Here is a 10526-nt window from a genome sequence, read left to right on the forward strand (position 1 = left end):
GTGGGCAGCACTGCCAGCCCAGAGACGTGCAGAGCCCCAGGTTCCTCCACTCTCCTGATCTCCCAGTCATCCCACTGCTCACGGGGCAGCTTCCAGGGAGGGCAAACCCCAGGGGTGAACTGAGCATCCATCCCAACTGCCAAACCTCACTCCAAGCTCAGCTGCCCCCAGCTTGATCTCGTATCTAGGCTGTTCCCCCATCAACAGCACCTTCTGCCTGCCCCACCAAGCCACCCACCTGGCAGGGACCCTGCAAGGCAGGGAGCCCCCCCAGCCCACCCGAGGCAGAGGGCTGCAAACCCACACCCCCTGTGGACTTGTTCCAGGGGGTTGCCTACCCCTCTTCAGGCAGACAAATGTTTAATTTGCTCCCCTGAGGCCTCTCCCCCCTCTCTGATGCCCAACCCTGGTGCCCGGCAGCTGCAGGGAAGAGAGGAGCCCACAGGAAAAGCCTGGACACACACACAGAGACAAGCGCAAAGCCTTAAAATCCTGTTCATAAAAACACACCCCCTCTGTACAGTGCACAGCATCCTTTTTACAGTATTTACCGTAGCAGCCGAGGCAGAGGCACTCCGGCGCAGGCAGGGCCTTATTTGCGGCTCCCCGTGCAAAGCAAAGGGCCAGCAGCGACAGTCACCACCTGCAACAGATGCTACTGTGGGAACAGTCTTTTCTGACACAGGAGGGGACACCAAGCTCTCACTGATGTACTGCAAGCTGATCTTCCCTAAACTCACCAAGGGTTTCTCCTCTGGCTTCAACAGCGGCATGGATACCCCCTCCAAAACCCCCCAAACCCACTCAGTCACAAGCGCTGCCAGCCCCCCTCAGAGGGCAGAGCCTGGTGCCCTCACTGAGAGCTCTTCTCATCTCAGCGCTGGCAGAGTCCGGCCCCGCATGCGGGAGCAGAGCAAGTCCCAGCCACCGTCTCAGCCCAGCTGCCGGTCCCATCACCGGATCAGTCCCCACATGTGGCTGGCACTGCCCTTCCCCGGCACGGAGCAGCGTGGCACAGGAAAGCTGTCACCCATGCCGGCGGCAGGTGGCAGGGGCACAGAAGCAGAGGGTGCATCAGGGAGGCATGGAGCTCATCTGCTGCGGGTCCTCCTCCCCAAACTTGCTACCAAAACCACATCTCACATCTCTGCAGAGCAATCAATGGGGAAAAAAAAAAAAAAGGAAAAAAAAATAATTGGTCAGATGACTGCTGGGGGGGAGGAGGGCTGTACAGTGCACTGGAACCCCCCCCGCCCCAGGCACCACCAGCAGCAGGGTTAGAGCAGAAATCTTCTGGGGGACTCTGGCCCCCTTCCTGCTCCGCTCCTGCCCAGCATGGCTTGGCATCAGCAGAAGCAACGTTCCCACCAGCCACCTCATTTTGGACACTCGAAAGGGAAGGGAACAGATACTGAGAACTGCCTGGGGGAAGTATTTAGTTTTTTTTTTTTTAAATCAAGTTCTCTCTGCCTCCAGCCTGTCACCCAGGGACCCCTCTGAAAGGGAAGTCTGGCCTCTGCCTCAGTTTTCCCAGAAAAGAAGCTACTGGGGACCAGACAACCTCACAGGACTGCAGAGCTGCCTGGGTAAAGCTGCCAGAGATGCCCAGCATAGCAACACCACCTTCCCTAGGAGTACCCACAGCCAAGCCCTCCACCAGGAGAAAAACATCTGCAGGAGACCACAACCTGTCTGTGCTCCCCGAGGGCTGGAATTCCCTTCTCTGCCACTGCACAGGCAGTCTGAAGCAGTTCTCACTCCACAGATGCAGAAGTCTCACTCCGAGACCTGCCCGGTGCCAACACACCCCAAGGGGCACCTCCACGGGCACGCGTTCGGTGGTACTGATTGAGTCTGAACCCTCACTTTCCTCCCGCCAAATGGGACATTTCCACAGGGCTGATTTTTTCCACACTGGGATACACCACAAGGAAAAATACTCTTTTCCTGCTGCTCACCTTCCCACCCTGCAAGAAAAGCTTTTGAGCAGCAGCTGGAGGAATGCTGTAGGCAGAGGGCCACAAGCATCCATACATCTTCCCAAAAACATCAATAGCTCTGCAGGTTGCGCTGTTTGGCCACCTTTCTTGCAGGCCTTTTGCAGGACCGACCTGGCCTCCACATCCCCCATCCCTTCCACCAGGACAGCACCACCAGCTCCACTTCACCAGCTTGGGGAAACTGAGGCACCAGAGAGGGAATTCACTCAAGCAATGGGATTTCTGCCCCAGCTGAAAGAGCTTCAAGAGGGATGGGGGTGTGATATCCAGATAAGCCCCTCGCCAAAAGAAAAGACAGAAGGATTCCACTCTTGCAGCCAAACCTGGGCTCTAAGCCCCTGCAGTGGGAGCCCCAGCTAGGAGGGGTGGTAGGCCAGGCTCTGCTGAGCCAGAGGCAATGGAAAAGCCCCAGGCCGGGTGTTCTGCCACACTGGATGCAGCCTGGGGCTCGGGAAGCACCAGGATCAGAGCTGTGTACTTACCCTCCAGCACTTTATCCAGATCTGCAATGAACTCCTCCAGCTCCTGTGTGTCACCGAGTTTAGCTGGCAGAAAGGCACACACTGTCAGGTCTCATTTGCAAGAAAAAAGATCCCTACCCCTTGCTTCTAACTTCTAACCACAATTGCTCCAGCTGCCTGCTGTTTCTGTCCCAGCCAGGTGCTGTCTGGGAGCAACAGAGGGTGGCTGGGGCTGAGCTGCATGTGCAACAGGGGCAGATCACTGCACAGCTCAGGAATAACCTCAGTCAAACACCCCCGAGCACAGTGTCCCCCAGGGTCGAAGCATCTCCATGGGATTACAGCCCACACTTGCACCCAGCTGCTGAAGGCGTCAAAAGAGCAGCACTGAAGCTTTCCAAGCAGTTGCCCAGCCCCCACCTGGATCTGGAGTCCCACACTCACATGGGGCTTAAGGGCAGCTGTAGCGTCACCCACCCCCACGTCCGCCAGGGCAGGGGGCTGGAAGTTACAGGGCAGAGGAGCAAGGGGTTTCACCAAGGATGCTGCTTGAGGGCAGCTTTGGCAAGAAAACAAGCCAATCCAACCTCATACTTTTTCCAGGATCCAGCCAGGACCCCAGGGCTCATTCCCACCTCCAAATCCTGGAGGGTCCCATTGGCACCCCCCAACCCCCGCCCGCAGGCGGCCCATCACTGCTGAGCCGAGCCAGGCATGCAGAAGGAAGCCCCGGGAAGCAGCCCTGGGGACAGCTCTCTCAGCCTCACCTTTGGAGGAGCAAGCATTGGCAGGGGTGTTGAGGTCCTCCTCACTGGAGTTGAGACTGCTTCTCGGGGACGTGCTGGTACCTGCGCATGCAAAGCATTACTCACTGCCCACAGCCACAGGCACCTTATAAACAAGTTATAGAACCAGGGACCCATCATGTGGGTGGCATAGGGTCCCTGATCCACCCTGGCTCTTGGCCAGCCCATCTGTTCTTCCCCTGCTGCAAGGAATGCTTGGAAAAAGGGAACTAGAGCTTCTCTGCCAGGCCAAACAGCACCGGGGTTGCCTGGGCATGGCCATGGGGACTCCTCGGGGTTAGAGCGAAGTGGCTCCCTTTGAGCCCCCAGTTATCTCAAGCCTTGTGCAGCCCTGCAGCAGCCAACCCAGCAGGAGCCCCTGCACATGCTGGGCCAGGATCCAGGGGTCATCACCTCATGCTACTCATCCAGCCCGCAAGAGATGAGTCAGGTGGGCAACTGCAAGGCCGGATCAGCTAGAAACTCAGTGGTTTACCATGGAGGAATGCCAGAGCTCCCAAAGCAACTCCATCCGCACGGACACTGTCCTCCCAAAGGGCTCCTCATTCCCCAGCCCCAACTCACTCTCCAGCTCATCAATGCCGCTGTCGTACACACTGTGTCCCGCTTTCTTCTTCAGCTCCTCCAAGTGCTGCTCGTATTGACATGCAGTGCCTCTGTCAAAGTCCTCCATCACCTCGTCAAACTCCCGCAGCAGGTCACTGAGCTCATCAGCCATTGCTGGGGGCAAGAAGCCAGTGGAGGGAGGCGTTGGGGGCACACACCAGGCAGGCAGCCCCAGAAAAAGCCTCTCGGGAGCAGAACCAGGCTGGGGCCGGGGCAGCCCCCTTGCCACCTCCCTGCAGGCAGGCTGCCAGTGCCCACTCCGTGCGGGGCTGACATCGCCCCCGAGCCCCCCGCAGAGCTCTGAACCTCCTCCCCCGCCCCTCGGGCAGCTGGGCCATCCTTCCAGCGCATCCCACAGCCCAGCAGGGGCCCAGCCCAGTAAGAGCTGGTCCGAAGCAAGGCAAGGGTCTCGACCCAGCTTCTGCCCCTGCCTTCAGGCGAGGTGCGGTAGGGCTGCCCGGGGGTCCCGGCCCATCCCCGGCCCCGGGATGAGCCGCCTGCTCCGGCCCCGAGGGAGGTACCAGCAGGGTCGGCGGCGGGGAGAGGGCCAGGGCCGGCCCCGAGCACCCCCGAGCCCCCGGCTCCGCGGAGTGGGCCGGCCGATGCGAAGGCAGGGAACGAGCCCGGGAGCGGCGGGCAGCACATGGCGGGCGGGGGGGGTCACCCCGGCAGCCGCCACCTCCGTCCCGCGGGCGGCAAACCCCGTCCTGCTCCCGGGGACCTCCCGACGGGAGCCCCGCCGGCACGGCACGGCACGGCACTCACCGGCGAGCGGGGAGCTCCGGCACGGCGGGGGGCTCCGGGGAGGCACGGCACGGCTCCAGCACTCACCGGCGGGCGGGGGGCTCCGGGGAGGCACGGCTCGGCAGTCAGCGGGGGGCTCCGGGGAGGCTCGGCACGGCTCGGCACTCAGCGGCGGGCAGGGGGCTCCGGCACGGCGGCGGGCTCCGGGGAGGCTCGGCACGGCACGGCACGGCTCGGTACTCAGCGGCGGGCGGGGGGCTCCGGGGAGGCTCGGCACGGCACGGCACGGCACGGCACGGCTCGGCACTCAGCGGCGGGCAGGGGGCTCCGGCACGGCGGCGGGCTCCGGGGAGGCTCGGCACGGCACGGCTCGGTACTCAGCGGGGGGCTCCGGGGAGGCTCGGCACGGCACGGCACGGCTCGGCACTCAGCGGCGGGCCCGGGCGCGGCGGTTTTAGCGCCGGTGCGGGCGGCGGGCGGGACGCTCTGTGGGCGCCACCCCTCGCGGCGGGACGCGCGTCCCTGCGGGGGTGCCAGGGGGGTGCCCCGTGGGACCCGTCCCCGCCGCCTCCGCGGGCCGCCCCCTGCCACTCCGGGCCGCCCCCCCGCCCCGTCCGAGGGCTGCCCTGGAGCCGCGGGGTGCGGGTGGCCGGGGCGTCCGCTGTCCCCCGCGGGACCGGGACCGGGACCGGCCCTCCGCCCCGCGCGGTGCAGCCCGTCCCCACGCTCCGGGGGGGCTGGGTGATGCGCGGGGCCTGGGGTCAGCGGGCGGGGACGTTCGGCCCGTGGAGCCAAACCCCTTCCACACATAGCAGCCGAGGGGAGCTCTCCCGAGAGGGAAAGCCTCCTGCACACCCCTCCAGCCCACCCCTCCCTCCCCCCCCCGGCGCTGCTCTCTCTGTCCCCAGGCTGAGTATGTTCTCGAGATCTTCGGGTTTCCTCCCGGTGCCCTGTTTCCTCCCCTGCATCCATCCATCCACCCACCCAGCACCTGAAGCCCCCCGGATGAGGTTTCTGCTTGTGTTCACTTTCCTTCAGCTGAGCTTTGCCTCCTCTCGGAGTTCCCCTCTCCTTCACCTCCTTCATGCTTCCCACTGTCATGGGCTCTGCCATGGATTTTTTTCTCCCATGTTTTAGCCACTTGGATGTCGGCTCACCCAAGGTGGGCACAGCTGCACAGTATCACTCTGTCATCCAAAATCACTCCCACCTTTGTGTCTTCTGCTGAGGCCTCCCCTCCTCATCACAGAGCTTGAGACAAGAGGCCCCAGACAAGTTACTTCTCCACACTGACGAGCTGTACCTCTTCTGCCTGGCCATGAATAAAAAGCCAGCGGATCTGTGGCAGTGACTGTCCGGGTGGCAAGGAGGAGGGCGACGCAAGCAGATGCTCCTCACTCTCATCTCCTGGCTTGGAAAAGGCAGATTCCAGCTGCACTTGCTTTTTATGGAGCCCCTAACTGCCAAAAATATCTTCAGACCATCTCAAGTATTTATTTGATTTTTTTGGTAGAGGGATGTGCCTATTAAAGATAGCTGTATGGAAAGCCTCAGGTGTTTTAAGCCCTGTTCAGATTTAAGGACCAATATGTAATGAGGGAGCTGACAGCTGGTTTGTGCTCTCCAGGTTTAGGATGGTGGGTGGTTTCTCTCGGCAGGCAGTTTCAATCCACACTGCCTTGGTGGATTCAGGAGCCCACCACGAGCTCTGCCTGCCTTTTGCCAGTGCTGCATCAGCCCAAGCAAGCATCCTCCGAGTGGGTGAGTGGGCAGGGGGAGACTACAGCGTCTGGAGGACACAGGGGCACTCATGTGCTTTCTAGCTGTGCTGGCCCAGGGTTTTCTTTAGCTCTTACTCTTCCTAGCACCTAACCACCAGTGAATGCTGACACCTTGGTAGCTCCAGGAGTGAGCTTCGTTCCTTCAGCTTTAGTAGCGAGTTCTCGAGTCAAGAGGTCTGTGTCTGGGCAACACTCTACAACATGCTCCCATGACTGACCGCTGCAGCGAGCACCACCGCTCAGCCCAGCACCAAGTGATTCCAGCACCGACAGCTGGTGAACAAAGGGGCCCTCCACCGATAAACACTCGCCTCACCTCAGCTGTCTTGGAGAACAAATACTGGAACGTCAGCCAGAGACCTTGGCCTGGCAATCCTGAGCTGTGCTGGGGACACTTCAATCTTTCCCCCAGAGTGGGGAAGGCATGCGCTGACCCTTGCCATTAGCTGCTGGCTTGTGCATGGGGACAGCATCCCCTCATGGGGTTTCAATTTCATAGAACAGAATCATAGAATTGTTTAGGTTGGAAAAGACCTTTAATATCACCGAGTCCAACCCTTAACCCAGCGCTGCCAAGCCCACCACTAAACCACATCCCTAAGTGGCACATCTACACATCTTTCAAATCCCTCCGGGGTGGTGACTCCACCACTTCCCTGGGCAGCCTGTTCCAGGGCTTGACAACCCTTTCAGTGAAGAAATTTTTCCTAATACCCAATTTTAACAAAACCTGGCTGCCTGCGTGTACTCCCATAGGTACAGGAGGCCAGGCATTACCAGGGAGAAAGGTCTAGTTATTATGTTATTGCAGATGGGAAGTACCTTTACTGTTCATCTCCATTTATTTCATGTTCTGGCTAACCATACCGATTGACCGATGCCAGCAGCATTTGGCAGCATCCCTTGGTTTTCCCAGGTCGGGGTGGTGCAGAACATGATCTCACCCCTTGCGATGCAGGACCTAGATTTAGCAGACATTGCATGTCTGATGGCAGCTGAGATGCCATCAGGAAGCAGTGGTATCAGAGCAAGCTGACCCACCATAGTGGGAGGGACCCAGCTCTGGTTTGTCATGCCTTGGTCTGGGGTTTTCCACCATGACTGGCACAGCCCAGCCCAGCAAGGGCTGGGAACCCCCAGTAACCCCCAGTATTATCTGTCAGGTGTGTCTGATACCTTTCTTCTCTGGATTTAACCCTTTGGGCAGTTTCTCTGCTCTCAAAAATGCAAATAAAGCAAAGCTTTGCTTAGAAGTGGAGTAACTTACTTTGAGTCATTTATGTTCTTTCAGTTTACCATGGGAACTTGAGTGGATAAAGTGTTACGTGATGCCATTCAATGTGTTTATGCATGTATATATCCTAATCAGCGGTCTAAGAGAGACACATGGGATAAAAAAAAGAAAAAAGATCCTACTTTCTTTGCTGTTGACTGTAAAATCGCTCACTTGCTCATGAATCTGAGTAACTGGTCCTCCTGCTGCAAGATACTTCCTGTTGTATCCTTTACCCTCCTTAAGACCTCTAAGCTTGGCTCTAGCTGTAAAAACAGCTCCAGTGCTGAGTGGCCTGAGGTGGTTTCGGTGGTGGTGGTGCCAACAACCAGCCTTTAACCGCCCTGCACTGGCACTGGGGGTCTAGAAACATCGACAGGCACTTTCAGATTATTTCAAAAGGCGCAGTCATGGAGGCTTGCAGGTTCAGCTTGGGGAGAAGGGGAGAAGAGCCCAACAATAAATCTGAAGCATAACAAAAGCTAACCAGCTTTTTCACAGCAGCTCTGGAGTGATGTTAATGCTTCATAAATGATGGTGCTTTGCAACTGATTTGTAAAGTGGGGGTTATTTTGTGAGGCTGAAATAAAACAAGCTGTAAGCAAATACTCATGCATGACAGGCAGTGACAGCCCATGTGCTTCTGAGAGAGAAAAAAGTCTCGTACTGCTCAGAGGAGGCTGCTGCGAGAGCGCGGCGGCGGCTGCTGCCGGGCTGCCCTCAAGTGGAGTTTTTTGCAATATCCCATTGGCAGTGACAGCCGCCCTTGAGCAGTTTTCAACTCTTGCGATGCAGTGGTAGAAAGACCCACAGTGATTTTTGTATTCTCTATGGTAAATGGAGGAAAAGAGCATGCTTCCCAGCGAGCCCCCAGTGTCCCCAGTGCCCACCACCACGCCGCTGCGAAAGTAAACTTCAAAGGGACTTTTTTTTTGCAAAGCAAAGCAAATAGCTGCCTGGTATTTCAGCATCCTTGTCCCGTTCAGATTATTGCAAGCTGGTTGGTGATTCGATGTGTAGTGGTATTTCTGAACTTCTTCCCACCACCCAGCGGGAATGGTATAAAACAGAGTGTAATTGGGGAATGGATGGATAAGGCTCACCGGGTGCAGTGGGTGACAAGCCATCCTGGAGACACCTGTCCTACATGTGTGTTGTATGTTGGATCCCTTGGGGTGTAAAACACAGAGTCCAGTGAGAAACTGGAGGGCAGCCAGCCCGGCTGGCAGGAAGCCTTCATAGGGGTGACCTGATGCTCTTGTATGTGCCTGTTGTAACATTCAATGGTGACCACAAACCTTTCAGTCACTTTTTAAATCCTTGTGTGGCTTCCAAGGGGGCAACACACACAGACAGCCCAACACTATAGTCCTGTGTAGACCTGTTGACCACTGCCCCCTCCCATCCCCAAATGTGGCATAGCTCTGCGGTGCGTATCACCCAGTAGGTGCTATGGTTTGGTGTTCTGCTGGTATCAGAGTTCCTGTGGTATCCACTATAATCGCTCAGGGCTTAGTTCTTAAGGACAGGTATATGGCAAAAGCAGTGGGAGAACAAATTAAAGCTCAGAGGAATCAAGGGAGAGAAGCCAAAGTGACGTTGGTGGCATTAATCAATGCTGCAGTCGCTCTCAGAGTGACTTACTGTGGCAATGGGGAATGTGGAAATGTTCACTCGGCTTGGGATTTTCTTTTTTGATACTGAAAAATTTGATCAAAACCATGAGATGTGTGGACTTCTCACCATTGACCTCTGTGCCGGATCTGTTGCTCTTGGTAGAAACAAGTCAAAGCTACACCTAGAAGCAGGGGCATCAGGTAGAGCTCTGGCTGGGACAAGGCATGAAGCACTTCGCTGGGTTTGTGTTCTGCTTGAGATCTTAATGTCAGCCTTGATGCTTCTGGCTTCCTCCTGTATGAGCAGGCCAGTGGCTGCAGCTGCTGAAATGTTTGGGCAGCAAAGTGCTCGTCATGTTCTAACAATGCGCTAAAGACGAGGGATGAAGGTTTGTGCCATCTCTATCCTCTGCCTGTGGCCATCAGTTCTCTTCAGTCCCCAAGGAATCCAACATACAACACACTTGTAGGACAGGTGTCTCCTGGATGGCCTGTCACCCACTGCACCCAGTGAGCCTTATCCATCCATTCTCTGTGCACCCAGGACTCCAACACTTCATGTCCTCCCATGATGACAAAGAAGCTGATGTGCAGCCCAGGTTTCAGGTTGGCAAAATGATTTGAGTGCCCTTTTGTCCACGTGAAGACACAAAGATTACTTGCTTTTTCTTGGTTTAAAATTCTTGGTGAACATTTGTAGCAACTCCTCCCAGCCTGAGGATCTGCCCCCTTCCCAGTGCTCCCCCACAGTGGGGACACAGAAAGATCCACCATCAAGTTGTGACCAAGAGTTACCAGAACATCTTGTCCTCGTTCGCGCGTTACTGTTAACGGACTGAAGCCGTTACCACTAACAGGAGATAACTAGTGACATGGGAACAGTAAGATCAACACCAGCTGTTGACTGAGAGCGGGGTCGTGCAGACATGCCAGAGGCTTCTAGGAAGAAATATGGAAGGTATCCCAGAGGGTCTGCTCTTGCAGATCCTGCAGCCTGTCCTGCACAGAGCAGCCACTGCCTCCTTGGATATGGCGTTGGTTACACAGAGGGTGCTCGAGTATGCTGGTGACCTCAGAAACCTTCAGTGGTCTTATGGTATCCTGAGTTTATCCACTCCTGCAGACTCCAAAGCACTGTTCGTTTCTGGAGCTTATCAGTTCTTGGGAGGCTTTTACCAGCTATCTCTCAGCACACACTTCTCTCTTCATGCTGTTCTCCAGGAACTACCTCTCCACCCA

General features: G+C 57.0%; 1 protein-coding gene across 2 annotated transcripts; it reads right to left on the bottom strand.

Annotated features, from left to right (window-relative positions):
- Positions 1 to 471: 471 nt before the first annotated feature.
- Positions 472 to 4995, bottom strand: LOC130158865 (regulator of cell cycle RGCC-like). Of its 2 annotated transcripts, XM_056359958.1 has the most exons (6): positions 4905 to 4995; positions 4705 to 4727; positions 3832 to 3987; positions 3229 to 3309; positions 2483 to 2545; positions 472 to 1147 (listed from the first exon to the last, which is right to left on the bottom strand). In XM_056359958.1, the coding sequence occupies exons 3-6, from the start codon at positions 3983 to 3985 to the stop codon at positions 1140 to 1142; spliced, it is 306 nt and encodes a 101-aa protein (XP_056215933.1). In that variant the 5' UTR covers positions 3986 to 3987; positions 4705 to 4727; positions 4905 to 4995; the 3' UTR covers positions 472 to 1139. The 2 variants fall into 2 exon arrangements, with proteins under 2 accessions (XP_056215933.1, XP_056215932.1); XM_056359957.1 differs by lacking the exon at positions 4905 to 4995 and having other exon boundaries at positions 4639 to 4722.
- Positions 4996 to 10526: the final 5531 nt, after the last annotated feature.

This window comes from Falco biarmicus, chromosome 14 (assembly GCF_023638135.1).
Source record: "Falco biarmicus isolate bFalBia1 chromosome 14, bFalBia1.pri, whole genome shotgun sequence".
NCBI classification, from domain to species: domain Eukaryota; kingdom Metazoa; phylum Chordata; class Aves; order Falconiformes; family Falconidae; genus Falco; species Falco biarmicus.

Bases quoted from the DNA above. Each gene is read 5' to 3' on its own strand.
- LOC130158865 (XM_056359958.1), bottom strand. From the start codon at position 3,985: ATGGCTGATGAGCTCAGTGACCTGCTGCGGGAGTTTGACGAGGTGATG. The intron at 3,310-3,831 runs GTGAGTTGGGGC...TTGCATGCGCAG, and splicing joins CGGCATTGATGAGCTGGAGA to GTACCAGCACGTCCCCGAGA. The intron at 2,546-3,228 runs GTGAGGCTGAGA...CCTTTCTGCCAG, and splicing joins CAATGCTTGCTCCTCCAAAG to CTAAACTCGGTGACACACAG.